General features: G+C 42.7%; 1 protein-coding gene across 1 annotated transcript; it reads right to left on the reverse strand.

Moving 5' to 3' along the window:
• Positions 1-9800: 9800 nt before the first annotated feature.
• Positions 9801-16472, reverse strand: LOC145348577 (uncharacterized). The gene is made up of 3 exons (XM_080196766.1): positions 16299-16472; positions 11164-11200; positions 9801-10362 (listed from the first exon to the last, which is right to left on the reverse strand). The coding sequence occupies exons 1-3, from the start codon at positions 16470-16472 to the stop codon at positions 9944-9946; spliced, it is 630 nt and encodes a 209-aa protein (XP_080052892.1). The 3' UTR covers positions 9801-9943.
• Between the last annotated feature and the right edge of the window lie 2441 nt (positions 16473-18913).

Here is an 18913-nt window from a genome sequence, read left to right on the forward strand (position 1 = left end):
GTCAAATTACAAGCGGAGTCCATGATGCAGTCCATAATCCCAAACAAATTGAACTATTTTGATTCCAGTTCATCCATTATTTTCACATTCTTTACCTGCACTGTGTTTTATAAAACCACATTTTCACTCCTTTCCTATTTCAACTAACCTTGGTGTATTTCCATACGTACTCTAATGTACCTTTACAAATTTTGTCTGGACAGTTCATAAATTTTGGGGAGAAATGTCTACTTTAGCTTAACTAGGATAAGTGCCAGAGACACAAGGTTTCTAAGTTGATTTAAACCTTTGGTCCAAATCAAACAAACTTGCTTGTGCTCAAATGTTCAATTGCTGAGTGTTGGGAGCACTTTCGAGGTTTGACTTCTTACAAGGGGGTTAAAGTTTTGCCCAGCTGCTTGGGGAACAAAACGGACCTTTTGTACCTTACTTCAACAAATTTTGGGCAACACTAGAGCCATGGTGGGGTTAAAAAGATACATTTTTCATATAATCTATGCAGAAACTGAGGGAATAAAAAAAACAGGGAAAGCAAGGAATAACTTAATCACTTTTATATTTAAAACAAATGCAACAATTATAAAGTAAAAACAGAAAATGTAGTAAGCTCAGTGGGGCAGGCAGAACCTATGGGAGAAACTGGGAGAGTTTCGGTTTTGGGTTAATGATAGAAACCATGGGATCTCTGCAGTGCAGATGACCTTTGTTCAGCTTTTAAGCAAGTGCAGAGGGAGGGACAGTGGACACAGCGGATGAGGAAATAACTTGAAGAATCCATCTGATTGTGTGGAAAGGCAGGAGTGATTACGGAGTAAAAAAGGGGTGATGATGCAAGGCAAACAGGACTGATAATGAGACAGAAACGAAACAAAAGATGGGTCCAGGGGAGGTGTAAAGGGTTACAGTAGAACAGCAGAGGAGAAGGAAAGCAAGCGAAACCCAGCTTAAATCGCAAGCTACCGTGGTCTCCAGGGGTGGTGGAAGAAAGGTGGCTAGATCCCTAGGGTACTATCCACCACATCAGCTGTGTATCAATAGGGCATTCCCACCTCAAGTGTTAGCACACATTTTTCCAATCCCAGTGGCATTGATGCAGCCAAATCCCCATTGATAGCAGGAGGGGAAAGGTGTTTGCTGGCATTTTCATGCTATGCATTTTATGGATAGCTTCTGCTCACTTCTTTCTGGCTGCAAGGGGGTGGGGAGGGTATGTTGGAGATGGAAACAACTTCAAAAAGTGGAGTTTTTAGTAGCTTAAAAATGGCACAAAATATGGAAGAGATTTCATTTTGTTCACATCACTTCAACAGCGTGTTTCTGCAATGCCCCAAAATATTTCACATTATTCCCCAGTGTTGCTGTTATTTGAGGAAATGTAGAAACAATTTAGCATGATATCCTCAGCTCTCCTTTCTCCCATTCAAATGTTTGGCTCCCAATGAATTGAAGCCATTGTCCAGTTAAACAGTCCAGCTTTCACTTAAATAACAATGAACTGCTTGATTGAAATTAGGGTGTTGTTGCACACTGAAAATGTATTAACAGCCTGACTGCGTTTCCTGGCGAGCACCAGATTCTTAATATGCCAGGACAGTCAAAAATCAAAAGGATTGCATCCTATTAGTAACATGGAAGGATTGAAAATCAATGGAAGTAATTAGAAACCTGTAAGCAGTGGGTGTCTCTTCCACGTACCATTGAGAAAGTTGAGACCAGCCAGGAGACCAAAGTAATAAAAGTATTTGGTACTGCACTTTCTAAAAGGTATTGAAAATACTTGTGGCCATTCACACCTTTCTATGAATGAGTTGGGGGAATGTACAGAAACGACTCGTGTACCTTTTGGAAGTTGCATTTCTTCTCATTTTTGGTCAGTTGCCTCTTTCACTACTGTAACGTCTTGTATTGCTTCTTTCTCTTTGCTTTAATGCTCTTCATGTGAAAATTTCCCACTAAGAGGGTGTGTTCTATCAGCAATATGTTACGATTTTGTTTAGCAGCAGTGTTGGGAATAGAGGAGGGTTGGGGGTGGGAAAAGGTGTTTTATCCTGCATTTTCTCCATTATTACATCATATCCCAGAGGGGATTCACCGATTTATTTACACTTTGGGGGATACAGCTTTCAATATTGGACGAACAAAGTCTGAACGGGATATCTCTTATAACCAATGCATTAGCTGTGACACAGTGGTAACACCCTCACCCCAGAGTTAGAAAGTCAAGTTTCACTCCCCAGACTGGAGCATGTATCTAGGTTGAAACTCAAACGCAGTGTGAGGGGGTGTTGCACTGTCCTGGATGCAATGTTGAATCTGTCTGCCCTCTTAGGTAAAGGTTGTTCAGCCCTTATCCCTCAACCAGATCATAGAATTAGAATCCTGACAATACAGGAGGCCATTTGGCCCATCAAGGCTGCACCGACAACAGTCCCACCCAGGCCCCATCCCCAAAACCCAACATATTTATCTTGCTAATCCCCTTGACACTAAGGGCAATTTAGCATGGCCAACCAACCCAACCCACATATCTTTGGAGTATAACAATTAGTCTAGTCATTTATTAGTATGTTGGATCTTGTTGTGAACATTTGGCTGCTGTGCTCCCCTTATATTACTAAGGTCCAGAAGGTGGCCTGGTGGCACAGTGGTTAGCAATGCTACCTCACAGTGCCAGGGACCCAGATTCAATTCCCAGCTTGGGTCACTGTCTGTGTGGGAGTCTTCACGTTCTCCCCAAGTCTGCAGGGGTTTCCTCCAGATGCTTCAGCTTCCTCCCACAGTCCAAAGAATGTGCAGGGGCATTGCTATGCTACATTCTTCTTCAGTGTACCTGCATAGGTGACAGAGTGTAGCAACTAACTTCACTGCAGTGATAATGTAAGTCTACTTGTGGCCAATAAATAAACTTTATAGGACCTCATTTGTTGGAAAGACCTTTTGGATGTCCTGAGTTTCTGAACAGGACTCTTATAAATGCATGTTCTTCCTTTTGCAGGCCCAATCTTTGTCTCTGGTCCAAAGTCTTCAAACAACATTGAAGACTTTGGACCAGAAGGCCAGTTTTTCATTTTAAAATGCAAGAAAATGCATTTCTTTTCCTGTCACTGCTGGATTCTTGGCTATTATAATTTGAGCAGCTAATCTGTCATAGGTTGCTAGATGAAGGACATTGGTTTCCAAACTAGAGTTTACTAAAAATTTGACCCCCCCCCCCCCACCCCCCCCCCCCACCCCCGGTTATTCCAGAAAGTTCCAAAGTTCTACATTTCCTCAATTTGCTCACTTTCCAGAATATTATTCTGCACAATAGTTGATCAGAATGTTGCCCTTTTTGTTGTGTTTTCCTCTGCAATTCCAAAATAAGAACAGAGAGTTGCATACAACCCTCTTGGATTGGCCTGGAGTCTGCAGGAATTGAGAATCACTCGCCAGAACACTGCTGTGGTAAGCTTGAGAAAAGTCATAGGCGCATTAATAAAAATGGATTTCATTTGAACATTTCTCTCTACCAGATTACAAAGCAATTGAAAATGGCAAGATAAGGGTTGTTTCACTGACAGTAAAGCATCATCCAATTGGGGTGCATCGGGTAGATTGAAAATGGGAAGAGTAGGCCATTTAGCCCATTAAGCTTGCTTTGACATTCAGACAGATCACGATTGATCATCTATCTCTTATGACATTTTCCCCACTGTCCCCATATTCCTTGATAGCATTAGTTTCCAGAAATCCAATGATTTCTGCTTGTAACATGCTCAATGATATGTCAGAAGGATTGGCCAATGAATGGCTGGAGCCAAGTCATGTGATGAAACCTCCTGGGATACCTTTCATTGCACTTGGCAACCCCATTGCTTACTCTGTTTGATTAGATTCCTGAAGGTGTCATCATGCGATGGGTCGTACATGGGCTTCTCTTGGTTGTTCGAGATTGGCCTAGTGCTTCATGTCGTTAGTGTGTGCCTAAACTGGATCAGAGGCTGGGCAAGACAACAGCTCAGTTACTATCACTGTTTGCTGTGCAGACACATGGATTTGGGCCAGTGTCTGTGGGAGTTTGCGCATTCTCCCTGTGATTGCTTGGGTTTTCTCCGGGTGCTCCGGTTTCCTCCCACACCCCAAAGATGTGCTATTAGGCTGATTGGCAGTAATAAATTGTCCCTAAATTAGTTTCCCTCAACGTGGATGGCCATAAAACAATAGATAAGGATCATGGGTGGAGGGGGGGACTGGTGGTGTTAAAATGGCAGCACAGGCTCTTTGGGCCGAAGGGCCTGTTTCCCGGGCTGTGTTGTTCTTTGTTCTTTGTTCTTTATCATGGAACCTCCAATCTCCAACTCCACCCCAACCCCACACTCCTTTATTTGGATCCAACATCCACTGCCAGTTGGATGGCACATTGGCACAGTGGTTAGTACTGCCGCTTCGCAGCACCAGGGACCTGGGTTTGATTCCTGGCTTGGGTCACTGTCTGTGTGGAGTTTGCACATTCTCCCCTTGTCTGCGTAGGTGTCCTCCGGGTGCTCTGATTTTCTCCAGCAATCCAAAGATGTGCGGGTTAGGTGGATTAGCCATGCTAAATTGCACCTTAGTGTCAGAGGGATCAGCTGGGATAAATACATGGGGTTGCGGGAATGGAGTCTGGGTGGGATTGCGGTCGGTGCAGACTCGATGGACCGAATGGCCTCCTTCTGCTCAGTAGGATTCTATGATTCTATGACCAAAAGAGAAAATGCTGGAAAATCTCAGCAGGTCTGGCAACATGCATAAGGAGAGAAAAGAGCTGACGTTTAGAGTCCAGATGATTCTTTGTCAAAAACTATGATTCTGTGAATTGGAAAGCAAGTAGGCATTACAAACAAAGTTTGCCCAGAAAAATAACCCTCTCTTCAATACAAATTCAAGCAAGTCGAGAATGAAGCAAAAAGATGAAGGCCGGCTGGCCGATTAGCCCATCCGTCAAGCATAAAGATGAAGGACCACCTGCAACAATTGTCTCCTCAGTGGGCTTAATTGTCCACCGAATTGATGCAGATGCACGTCCAACTCCCACGGGCGCCCACCCATTCTGAGGTTGCATGTGAGCGCAGACACCTGGACATGCCACTCACCATCTCTTCGCTCTGTTCCACACCAACCTGCTCACTCAATGTAGAATTCTGTTTGATTAGCCCACCCAACCAACCAACTGTTCTGCAGGTAATGGGACGGTGAGCTCACATGTTGAAACAATATGTACATATTTATTTTGGAAGTAGACCAGGGGTGGGGAGTGAAAGGCAGTATTGGTATGCAATATTTGGACATGCTTGAGATTTTGCGGTGTAACTGTGTGACCAAAACAGACATGATTCAACCTCATGCATCTGAGCACAGAATAATTTGAGAAGGTCTCACTGTCATGCAATATGAACTCATTTGAGTAAATGGAATGTAAAATGGGCGTGAAATAAGATGCCAATCCAACTCTGTCAGCTTCTCACCAATCACGTTAGGTGAAATCACAAGCTGCATTATAGTCCAAAAGACAGGCTAACTAGGTGCATTGGCCACGCTAAATTCTCACACAGTGTAAATGAACAGGTGCCAGAGTGTGGCAACAAGGGCATTTCACAGTAATGTAAGTCTACTTGTGACACTACTAAATAAACTTTAAAACTTTAATGTATTCCCATCTACATTTCCTATAATATCATAGAATCCTACAGTGCAGAAAGAGGCCCTTCAGCCCATCAAGTCTGCATCGAACACAATCCCACCCAGGCCCTACCCTCACATATTATACCCACTAATCCCTCAAACCTTTGCATCCCTGGACACTAAGGGGCAATTTCTTAGCATGGCCAATCAACCTAACCCTCACACCTTTGGACTGTGGGAGGAAACCGGAGTACCCGGAGGAAACCCACACAGACACGAGAAGAATGTGCAAACTCCACACAGACAGTGACCTGAGCTAGGAATCGAACCCAGGACCCTGGAACTGTGGAGCAGCAGTGCTACCCACTGTGCTACTGTGCTGCCCTGTATTATACCTGTGTTAAAGGTATGTTTCCAAGACTAAACATTTTGCCCAAAAAGGGATTGACTTTCACCTGAGTAATCATTTTCAAGGGGTTGAAATCCACCCTCTCCATTACCCCGCTCTCACAGGGTTGCCAGTATGGAAAGTCTTCCCAACCCTGCCCCCACAAGTAGCCACAACATTAAGTGTTGCTAATCAGAGACATGAGGAGCTGAACCCGCCACCATGAATGGCGTGCTGTTCTATGATTCCATCAATGAGTAGGTTTGCATCAGGGTGAGCGGGTGGTAAATGCAATGAGTTTGGATTGTGTTTGACCATAAGTTGGCCATTGACTCATCTGCAAGATATACAAGAAATCCATGATTTATTGGACGAAATGTTGGGATGGAATCATACATAAGATTGACCATTATTTGAGAATATATGGTATTGATGCTTTATACTCCATGGAGTTTGAAGTTTAAGAGAAGATAGAATTTTGAAACTATCCACAAAGTGTGTTTGCAGTTCTGGTCACCATATTGCAGGAAGGACGTATAATTGCTCTGGAGGGAATGTAGTGAAGATTTGCCAGAATGTTGCCAGGTCTGGAGAATTGTAGCTAGGAGAAGAGATTGCAGAGGTGGGGGGTGTTGCCCTTGGAACAGAGAAGGCTGAGGGGTGACATGATTGAGGAATACAAAATTGTGAGGGGTAGGGCGAAAGTAGACTCCTGTGGAGCATAAATTAACACAATAACAACAAATATGAAACTTCAGGCACATTAATTAGCACATAGTAAAAACACACATTTAAAAACAACTCATATTTCCCCTGAATTGAGCGTTCCATATTCCTATTAAGGTGAAAGTCAGGTTTAACATAGGATAGGGGCAGTGAACATTACTTCTGAAATGGAGAACTATGTGATTTTGAGTCGTCTATGAAACAATGGACTTCAGAATCATTACCCAAAAAAAGCAAAATTATTGCAATAAAAAAAAGTGACTGCTCTTGCAAGAACTGGAGATTGTCAAATGGTTGAGATAGATATGATGCCCTTTAAAGCCGCATTACAAGACCAGCTCCAGATCTTTTGATCTGATCCATACACAGTAAAAAAAATGGGAAAACATAACTCAAAATTTTAAAATTAAAAAGCAGACCTGCAAGCCTGATACTACAGTGACCTACTGTCAATGTGTGTGCAGATAAATATTGTGGTGACAATCTATAATCACAACACCAGTACCCGCTTAAGAGGCAGTGATGAGAAGCAAACAAGGTTTAAAGTTTCATAGTTAGCTAATGGTTTATAGGACAAACAGAAAGTGTTGTAAATACTCAGCAGGTCTGACAGTGTTTGCAGAGAGCAAACATTGCAAGTCAGTGATTATTCATCGGAACTTGGTCATCGGCCTGAAATGTTAACTGGCTTAGTGTAACCTCAGTAAATGTTGTAGTGTTTCCCGTAATTATGATTTCTATTCCAGATTTCCAGCAGTATTTCGCTGTTGTGTAACGAGTCTACAACTTGTTATCCGACATTGAATTCACACTTCCTGTGCTTTGGGAAACTGTGGCTGACGAGACAATTGCGTATAAGAAAACTTTCAGTATTCGGTCTTTGAACAATAATAACTTATATTGGGCCTCTAACTTGGTAAAACATCAACAAAAAAAAATTGACACTGAGAGCGTAAGTGAGATAGTAAGGCCTATTACAGTGATGTGATTTCTACATAAGAAGTTTCTTAAATGTGTCCAACGCTGTCATCGTTTTATATAATCCCAGACAAGAGCTAATCAAGGACCTGCAATAGAAGCAATAATGGAAAACTTTAAAGCAGAGTTAGCAACGGCTGTGTGTAATAATTGCCTATTTACTATTGGATTGCTCTGTTACAGAATTGTTGGATTTAGATTGTCCGATCTCGACCGTGGCCCACCCACTGCAAGAATTTGGCGAGCGTCCAAAACTCCATTCACTGTAACAGCATCAGAGAAGCCCAGCTGCAGACAAGGTCAGAGGTTTTTGCTGAAAATGTCACTTTTCTAAGCGTCACTTAAAGAGGTAAAAATGTGATAGACTGGTTTTACCAACAAGTAAATTTAAGTCAACTCTTTTTGTTCTTACTTCAGCAGCAGTCTAAACCTTAATACTGTTGGCCCAAAACAGTCCCCAGTTTGTCTTCATGCTGACTTCTACAATATTTGACCATAGTAACACAGTGCCAAAAACATCTTGCAATTTATCGCCTTGCTAGTTTTATATAAGTTTGTCAAATGAGAATGCCTTGAGAACATTTGAGTCTTTTACCCTTTTATTTGTGAACATCTCAAAACAGTACAAAACAGAGTTCCATGTAAAAAATAAAGTTAGTTACAATATCAAAACATTAATTTTCTTAGTTCAAAAGCACTATTACTTTTTCCCATTAAATAACTACATTACGTGCAATAAATAAATACAATTCTTCGATCAAATAATCTACATTCCAACCAGGCTTCTTTGCCTGCCGTCTGCCTCTTGTGTGTCGCAGCCCTAAGACATTCATGAATATAACCTTAGGCTGGATACCTTATTTTTAAAAAATTGATCATGTTCCACCACCTGCCACCCCCCCCCCCCAGCTCCCCCCCCACCACCACCCCTCCCCACCCCCGCGCCCACCCCACCCCAGAACACAAACAGGACTCTGAGGATTGTGTGCAATCTTCCTCAGTAATAAATTTTGGTCACTTAAAAGAGGCATTTGTTTTACCTTTAAAAATTGGCAAGACAGTCAATAGTGCAGCATTGAAACTAGGTATGTGCAATGAACCAGCTTAGAGAACAAACATAACCAATTTGGTCACTTTCCTCAATATGTTGCCAATCCCTCTTTTGAGGCATAGTACTTGGTGTTGAGTATTTCATTATATAATATCAAGTAGAAAAATGTATATTTTTCTAAAAATCTCATATTTACCCTGAAGTGAATATTTCACTCCCTGCAAGTCCCCCCACCCATACTAGGATTTTGCAGTCAGAAGTGGGATGAGTGGGAAAAGCTTTACATTCTGAAGTGAAGGAGAGAGAGAGAGAGAGACACTCCTCCATACCACCTACCACCACTGTCCGACTGTGATGTAAGCTGGCAACATGGAACAAACAAAATGCAAGAACTTTCCCTTTTTATAGTGTGATTCACAACCTCTGGACATCCCAAAGTGCTTTCCGACCAATTAAATATCTTTTGAAGTGCAGTCATTGTTGCAATGTAGGAACCATCCAGCGAGAGCTCGCACACAGCAATGAAATCTTGACCAGGTCACTAGTTTTTCAGTGATGTTGGTCGGGGGATAAAGACAGCCCAGGGCACCATGAAAATCGAGAACATAAAAAAGGCCATTCAGCCCATCAAGCTTTACTCTACCCAGAGTCCATGTCTGATTATCCTATTAAGTTTCCTTCCCGCACGAACTGTTAATCTCATAGCTTGGGGCAAGCATCATTTTCCAGCCCCCAACCCTCCCTTCTGGAAATGTAATAATCTGCGTTAATTAAATATTTTGAGCACTCAGTTCTACATCAGTAATAGATTCGGTTCCTTCTTTCACTATGCCAATTAATTCCTATTAGGACCCTTATCTTTTATAGTAATTAAAAATGCAATTCAGCAGCCAGTTCCTCAAATGGAACACTCATCTTCTCCCTCCAAACAAACACACATGCAGTTACATACACATAGGCACATACACGCAGATACATACACACATAGACACACACACAGACATTCACTCACACACACACACACACACACACACACACACATACGCACACCTCAACCTCCTTACACCATATCACCCATTGGGGTCTAAATTCAGCTTAAGTCCATTTCAAAATTGCCTCCCAAAGGCAATGTGCAGTTCATACTCATTTTGCCCCTCCAATCATTGCCCGATACATTTCCCAGGGGATAGCATTAGAGGGTACAACATATCCCAATTGTTTTCTTCTTTGCAGCTGTTTTGAATAATCTTTTGGCAGGAATTTACATCCTGATGAACTTGAAGCAAAACAATCCCCAGATAAAAAGTGTGATTTTTCCTGTTTTCGGATAAGTTGAGCAACAAATGAATGGTGGTATTGAGGCGCAGCTTAGTTACCAAGGAGGAGGACTCATTTGCTTTCAGAAGGGTCCAGGTATGTTCAGTGTCAGGGTTTTCTTTCTTCTGAATTTCCAATTGTGGATGTTCACTCCAAGTTACATGCACATAAATCATGTACAGGCCATCACATGGAACGATAATGGTGTTATTCTTCACCCAGGCACTATCCCTTGAACTCAATGTAACATTTTTCGCTGTGGCTGTGAGAGAAGAAAAGTGAGAGAAAGTCAGGAGGTCCTCCAAAATAAAACTGAAAATGGAAACCGATTCCATTCCCTCTCCAAACTGAGTCAACCATAAAATATTTCAGGAGTCAAACCAAGTTGCGCTTTTTGACCATAAGATATAGGAGCAGAATTAGACCATTAGGCGCATCGAGTCTGCTCCACCGGTCGATCATGACTGATAAGTTTCTCAACCCTATTTTCCTGCCTTTTGCCTGTAACCTTTGATCCCCTTATCAGCCAAAGACCTACCTATCTCTGTCTTCAATGCACTCCATGACCTGGCCTCCACATCCTTCTGTGGCAATGAATTCCATAGATTCACCACCTTCTGGCTGAAGAAATTCCTCCTCATCTCAGTTTTAAAGGGTCATCCCTATACTCTGAAGTTCTGCCCTCAGATTCTAATCTCTCCTACTAAAGGAAACATTGCCCTCACATAATACAACATACAATAGCTCTCATACTCTCCTTATCAGCATTCTGAATACATGAGGTGTGCTTTATTTTCTGTGAAGAAATGCTAAGGATCTCCAAGGAGCTTCAATAAAGTAATGTGCCTTTAATTGTCACACACTGAGCAAAATACATCCCACAAATTCTACAAAGACTTTGTTCTCTGCACACCAAACTGACAGATTAAAAATATTTAACATTTGATGTTGTACATTTCCTCTCTTTTTATAAACAGAAACAAGAACTGTTTCAGGTTGAAAATATTGTTTTATTGTTTTGGATTTGCAAAATTATATTGGATAGTTGTGAACATTTATTTACCTTCTGCTTCAGCATGGATGACAAACATGGACATCCCCTAAAGAAAGAAATGATAGAAATTAGTATCAGTTGCATGCTGGTATTTATAATGTCAGGAATCGTAGATGCTGTTCTTTTATCATCCTAGGATGTTACAGAAAGACTCTAACAAGAATACGGAGGGTGATTCCCCCAACAAAATTCTAAGTGTCGAATTTGTGTAAAAACTGGAGTAAATCACTTTGTTTTTTTTTCACCAGCAGTTTCAAAGTGAATCTCCCACACTCTGTGCACTGCAGAGAGCACTAGCATAAGTCCCATTGAAAATCAGTGAGCGGGGCCTATCCCCACAGGAGAGGCCGACAACATAGCACTGAGCGGGCCATTGCGCATGTGCTGACCTGTCCATGCCGAGATTGATGCATGTGCAGCAGCCCACACAGCCAGCCTTCCAATCGCTGGTCTTGCAAGCCAGCCCATGGTCCAGTCACTGACCCTGGATATGTCCGGGCCAGCCTTGGCCCCCATTAAGCCCTGCCCCAATTAGGCCCCACCCACTTGACACTGCCCAAGACTGATGGGCAGTGCCAAGATGCCCCCTGGGCATTGGCACCTTGCCCCTTGGCCAGGAGACCCAGGCAAGGGCACCCTCAGTGTCCAACTCTCTGGAGGGCCTCAATGGCTCCCCTTCCCTCCAGCGGAGTCAGGCCACCAGATCTCTGCAAGTGGGGTGCTATAATAAAACCCCACTAGAGTGAACCACTCCTGGCAGGGGTGGGGAGGGAGCAGAGGCTAGCGGACCTGGACAGTTCAGTCCCAAGCCTGCTAATGATATTTAAAATAGATTGAGTTGTGTATTTGCAATAGCATTTTCTAGACGCCAACATTCTCATCCAGTCTGATTAAGCAATTGGCCCTCATGAGGATTTCGATTTACAGACACCAGGACTTTCAGATAAGTGACTGAGTGTTGGCAAGCTTTTCCTCATTGCTCCAATGCAATCCTGACCACATACATACTTTAGAGGTATCTGGATACTGATCAGCAATCAGAATCCTGTCCAATTTCCTGCACACCGCCCCCGCTACCTTCTGTTTATTATCCTAGATGTTGACACCAGTTTTGGACGTTTCTGTGATCCAAGGCTGATCCCAGATGAGGTTACCTCAATATGCAACATGAAATCAAACAACATTTATATTGCACTCTGAATGTTGCAAAACATCCAAAGGCATTTCACAAGAGTTTCAGAAAGTAATATTCAACACCGAGCCACGTGTGGAGATATTCGGACAGGTCCTCAATTCCAATCACTAGGTTGAGGAAGATTGTGTTTGAAGCAAGTCTGTACCTTAAAATTGGCTCATTTCCAAGATAGCCAAGCAAAGTCACAGATTCTCCCAGTCACAAAGGGCCAAATGTCCACTTCCTGCAACCATTTTTTTCTATGGTTCCTTGCAGGCTGGTTCATCTTTCTTTCAAGGATTTCCTAATCCTTCTCCAGTTGTGTACAGCTGTGCTTAATTCCCAACTTTAAACATGCATTGAATTCAACATGGACACAAATGAACAGAAGAAAAAACCTGCTCAAAGAGGCTGGTTCAAAAGAAGAAGAAAAGCAGCAGACCAGCCCTGGCAGCTCCAGCCAGAACACAAGCATGGAGACAGACAAGGATGTACAAAGAGTGGCACTATTGTCAATGACTTCTGGGGCTGGAAAAAGTCACAAAGGGAGAGATGGGTGAAGATACAGAGGGATCTGCACAGAAGATGGAACTCTCTGACCTTTACTGCAACTTGGCTGCAGCATAAACTGATACTTTTCCACACAGTGCCTGAGCCAATGCATCTGTGATGCTGTGACTCACCACTTTGGAACTAATCTTAGCAGTGTGCCAGTTTGACCTTACCTTAGGCTCTTAATGACTGCAGTTCCAACTATGCTGATGTGACTGATAAATATAGAAGTGGATATAAGCATTTAAATAAATGCTTGAACCAGCGGCAGAACTCTCAGCCCTGAGCCAGTTGTGGGTGTTGACTCCCAGACTAGAGGCTTGAGTGCACGATCTAAGCTAATACGCTTCAGGGCAGTACTGAAGGAGAACGGCACAATTGGAGGTCCTGCCAATGATGATAAACCGAAGCCAATTCTGATCTCGCATATGGACATGATGATCCCCTAGCAAAACACTGAAGGAGAGCTGCAGAGCCCTCAGTGGTGCAGTAAATAACCTCAACCAACACTACTCATCAGTGGATCATCTAGTCAGGATCACGTTGTTTTTTTGTGGGATCTTCTTGTGCATTATTTCTAAAGCATTTTATTTGGTTCTAAAGTCCTCTGGGAGCTCATGGTTATGTGAATTCAAGTCCTTTTCTTTAAGAAGAAAATCCTGCCCATACATTGGGTGGGATCTTCCAGCCACCTCACTCCAAAAAGGGAAAATCCCCGTCTGAGGTCAACGTACATTTGCATGGTCCATCCCACCGCGCCCCCCCACCGTTATGATTCCCATGGCGAGTGGGATGGGAAAACTCCCCCCATTATCTCCATCCTCTCTGACCTATACTGGCTCCATTAGCAGCTCCTTGTAAAAATCAGTGTTGTTCAAATCCCCCAGTGGCCTTGCCTCACCCTGTCACATGGTCAGGCCAGGAATCGAGCTGGGTACAAATCCCCCTCATTTCTTTCATATTCAAACAGAATACTGTGGAAGCTGGAAATCTGAAATAAAAACAGAAATTGCTGGGGGAGGCGGAGTATAAATACTCAGTAAGTCTGGCAACATCTGTGGAGAGAGAAACAGGGTTAACGCTTCCGAGTCCCTGTGAACCGAAGAAGCCACAGGGCCTCCAAACGGTGTCTCGATAGATTTTTTTCATGTACCATTTACGCCTGAGTCCCATTGTTTGATTCATGACACATGGGAGCTCAGCCCCCATTCACATATCGAACCGAACGAATGATCTCATGACGCCAATTTGACCAAAATATTTATAATGTCAGATCCACAACTGGATCTATCCGATATCCCACTTTTTTTTTGAAGTTGCTCACAGAACCAGACGATAATGTCGCAGACCTGCCGAGATTTTCCAACATTTCAGATTCCAGCAGTAGTTCGCTTTTAAAACCTCTGCATACTGTTTGCCGCTAAAGTATTTGCGGATAGGAACACAAAAAGAGACCATAAGTTGTGGTCTTATAGTCTCTTTTTTTGTGTGTACCTACTTGCCGTTTAATATTTCCACCCGCAAATACTTCAGCGGCGAACATTATGCAACTACTGCTGAAATCTGAAACGGAACATTTTGGAAAATCTCAGCAGGTCTGGGACATTATGAAAGAGAAAAGAATGACAGATTTATTAATGATCCCTGGTGACATAGCCACTTGGTCTGATCACACTGCCTTCGAAGCCTTTGTAAATATTTTTACAAAGTGCGGCAGGCTGCTCCAAACGCTTCGGTTGTGATAGCTGTTTCATGTAGCTTGCCTGCTCCAAGGCAGTAGACACAGTAAAAAGTCTGACAACACCAGGTTTTAGTCCAACCGATTTATTTGATAATAGACTCACAAGCTTTAGGGGTTTGCCCCTTCGTCAGGTGAATGGAGAGTTCTGGCCTCAGACAGACCATATAAAGCACAGACAGTTTAGAGATTACTGATTAGAATGGCAGTAGCACAGCGTGAGACTAAACTGGAGTCTGTCTCAATCTGTTTCCTCTTGGACGGAGGGAGACTTATATATTTTTAATCTTTCCCACAACCCAATAAAAAAGATTAATCGCCCCATCATGATGGCTAAACAAAAACTGGCAATTAACTTTATTGCTAGGAGTGAGATCGTGAAACCATGTCCTCTGGCTATATCGCTACATAATAAAAAAAGTGCCCTGAATCAAGCGGGGACCCAAATCTATGCAAACTCTGCAATACTGTGTCTGGTTGCTCAACGAGACATCTAGCACAACTTCCCCTCAGTGGTTCAGACGCTGCGGTTGGATAGTAATCTATTAATTAATCCCAGTTATGACATGGCTCCTGCTCTTAAAACGTCGTGGGCAGTCGGCGTCAAGTTAATTCCAATTGACATAAAGCCAGTAGCGGATCATCGCTTTAATCTGGGATTCTCCAAGCACCTCGCTGCCAACAGGCTTTCGTAAGCTCGATGTAAAAGTATGGCCAGTGGTTAGACATGCCAAGTCCTCAGGCGCTTTAGCTGGAGGAGAATGTTTATTTAACAAATTGTGTGTCTGTCTGACTAATTGGTGAATCTTGCTTTCTTCTCACTCGAACCCCACTTGAACCTCCCTCCCGATTTCCTGAAAGGGGATAGGATAGAGGATCACTACTATATTTTTGAATCTTCCCCAAGATCCAATAAAAAGGGTATCCGTCGCTCCAGCGTCATGACTAAACAAAAACTGGCCACTAACTTGATTGCTAGGAGTGAGAGTTTGTTAAAGAGGCTTCCAGCCTCCCTCTGTTTGATCTTCAAACGACAACATTTACCGACCAGAGTCTGGTCACCCTCGTAACTGAGTGCCTGCCAACCCGTCAGTTTATCCCGAGCTGCGGCGCAGCCCCTGTGATCTGTGCGTGTGTGTATGTGTGTTTTGAGGCACACCAAATATTTCATCTCCAAACTTCCAGGTTACCCTCAAAATCCGCCAAGTCCGCTTAAAAAAAAATCTCTGCGAATGTTTTGGACCTGACACGGACTGCACCAGTCTCTGAATGCTGTAAGACTGATGTAGAGAGTAATGGGTGGGTTAACAAAAATACCTCGTTTGCATACAATTTAAGACACATTTGTTTATAAATACAAGAGGGTGGAAATATTAAACGGCAAATAGGTAAGAGAGAAAACACTGACCGACGTTCCCTGGTGATATAGCCACTCGATATCTAACTAATCACACGGCCTCAGAAGCAAAATGTTTATAAACACAAGAGAGAGAGGAACGATGCACTGGAAAGCACGGTTTGAAACACACACAATAAAAGCTTTGACAAAGGGTCGTCTAGATTGAAACGCCAGCTCTTATCTCTCCATACAGATGCTGCCGTATCTGCTGAGATTTCCAGCTTTTTTTTCTTTTAGTGTAAGTGTCCCTATAATGGTTTTATGAAGAAGCGGCCACTTACCGTGCTGTGTCCTCTCGATGAAGACTGAAAAAGTTTGCAGATCACAAGCGCCGCGGTGGCGAGGCAGATAATGGTAAGTAAAGTGTTGAAAATCTCAAAGGGAAAACGCCTTCTCTGACGCCGGATGGCGACCCCTCGGACCGCATCCTCTCTCATGTTTACGATCTCGTCCATCTGGGCTCCAGTTGACAAGAGGGGGAGGGACGGGGGGAGGAGGGGGGTAATAGAGAAGGGGAAATTGAGAGCCAACAGCCTTGCAGAAAGGAACTTTTAGTGTGTTGGAAACGCGACTTGAGTTTTATTAGCTAAGTCAGGGGAAGTTCTGTGACGATTCTAAAATTCCCTGGTGCTGCTTAAAGTCGAGTGTGGAGGCAGACTGTGGGATTTGATTTCAGTTTTTTTCTCTCCCGCAAGTTATCTTGTTAAGTTTGTGACCCGAAAACTTTCATTCTAAGCAAGGTGTAGGTCACTGAGTCAAATTGAGACGCCGTTGAGGTTTTATAGTTTTGTTCCAAAAGCCAAAATCGAGATAAATCCGAGGCATAAATTGGTGATCAAACTTCCCCCAAACCGTGGACAGAAAGATGGGAAGAGGCTGAATAAATAGTTGGCTTAAAAACAGAAAATGTTTTATAAAAAAGTGTACCATAAATATGGTGTTCAATTTTATTGTTAATATGTGAGTCTAAGTCACAGTCCAAAGATGTGCGAATTAGGTGGGTTGGCCATGCTGAATTGCCCTTAAGTTTCTGAAGGTGGGTAAATTAGGTGGGTTAACCAGGCTAAATGCACAGGGTTACAGGGGTGGGGCTGGGGAGGGAGAAGTGGGTGGGAGGGCCTGGGTGGGATGCTCTTTCAGAGAATGTGCAGGCCTGATGGCTGAATGGCCTTCTCCTGCACTGTAGCGATTCTGTAACAGAACATGGAACTTGTTACCAAACACTTGATGTGAATGCTCCATTGACATTTAAAACTAATTGCAATGGGGTATAACAATTCAAAAGTGTTTTCTACCAAATCTGCAAAACCAGTGAGTGAATAATCCTTGCAATTTGTACAGGGAAAAAGTTTCTTCCCAATGTGTACGGTGCTTTCCCAGACTTGAGAAATGGTAATCTGTTGCCATGTAATGTGATGATGAGATATTTTGCGTAGCATTGTCCACTTTGTCCTTGATTGGGATGGGAAGCAAACTCAGTGTTAAATTACGGTGGCACAGTGGTTAGCACTGCTGCCTCATAGCGCCAGGGACCCGGGTTTGATTCCCGGCTTGGGTCATTGTCTATGTGGAGTTTCCTCCGGGTGCTTCGGTTTCCTCCCACAGTCCAAAGATATGCTGGTTAGGTGCAGTGACCCGAACAGGCACTGGAGTGTGGTGACTAGGGGATTTTTACAGTAACTTCATTGCAGTGTTAATGTAAGCCTTACTGTGGCTAATAAATAAACTTCAACTTTAATTATAGGCGAGATTTAGAGGCCATGATTTATTGCTTTGTTATCTTGTCCAGTAAGATTCTACATAGGGTTGCACAATCAAATGGACCAAGTGTTTAACAGTTTCAATGTCTGCACTACAGTTGGCATGGTAACACCAGGGTGCCAGGTTACCATTGTAGAAACCAAAGCTTTGTAAGCTGAAACCTCTTTCAGTTGAGTAAATCGTAATAGCAAATCTCTGAAAATTTCAGCGCTGACCTTAATTATTTTCAAGCTAGTCCGATAGATCGGTAGATACTCCCAGTTGTCTAGCCTATTATTGTAGACAGTTAACTCATGGTGGACCCCATTCATGTTGAGTACTCAAAAATTAATGTCCAGTAATCCAAACTAAGCACTTGTAAAATAAATGACAAAGTGGGAACTTGGTGTTTAAACAATTCAATTTATCTTGGTTACACTGATTTGTGGTAACACTTTTACTAGCAACACTACTATTGCTTATCCTGAAGGGTAGCAAAAGGGTGAATTTGTAGTTAAAAACATGACATAATTACTGACAGTTTTCACAGAATCACACAATGCAGAAGAGGTCCTTTGGCACGTTGGATCTGTGCCAATACATGAGAAATACCTGATCTACCCACCTAATCCCATTTACCAGCACTTTGACTATAGCCTTCAATGTTATGTCATGCCAAGTGCTCAACCAGGTACTTTTTAAAGGATGTGAGACAACCCGCCTCCACCACCTTCCAAGCAGCACATTCCAGACTGCCATCAATCCCTGGATAAAAAAATTTTCCCTCACATCCCCCCAAAGTCTCCTGCTCCTCACCTTCAGTCTTTTAGATATTAACTTATGCAGTGCCAATGCTTACTGTTGGCCCGCTGCTGGTGTTGCCTGCAATGCTCACATTGCATTAATGAGATTTAAAAATTACGCTAATCTTATATATTTACTGTGTTGGTGCAGTCCTTATTTTGAGCACTGGATGAATTTAGGAGGACGTGATAAACTATTTTTAAAAATATTTATAATCTGAGGCAGATTATTATTCACTTCTGATTAGAACTTTATTTCATGGTGAATGTTTTTTTTTACAATGCCATATTTAGAACAATTATATCACTTACCAAGCTCTAGTTTTTTTTTGTATTTAAAAAACTGAACTCAT

Source organism: Carcharhinus amblyrhynchos, chromosome 9 (genome assembly GCF_965287045.1).
Source record: "Carcharhinus amblyrhynchos chromosome 9, sCarAmb.v2.hapA, whole genome shotgun sequence".
NCBI lineage: Eukaryota > Metazoa > Chordata > Chondrichthyes > Carcharhiniformes > Carcharhinidae > Carcharhinus > Carcharhinus amblyrhynchos.

Bases quoted from the DNA above. Each gene is read 5' to 3' on its own strand.
- LOC145348577 (XM_080196766.1), bottom strand. From the start codon at position 16,472: ATGGACGAGATCGTAAACATGAGAGAGGATGCGGTCCGAGGGGTCGCC. The intron at 11,201-16,298 runs GTAAGTGGCCGC...TTCTTTCTTTAG, and splicing joins CATCGAGAGGACACAGCACG to GGGATGTCCATGTTTGTCAT. The intron at 10,363-11,163 runs GTAAATAAATGT...CTTCTCTCACAG, and splicing joins CATCCATGCTGAAGCAGAAG to CCACAGCGAAAAATGTTACA.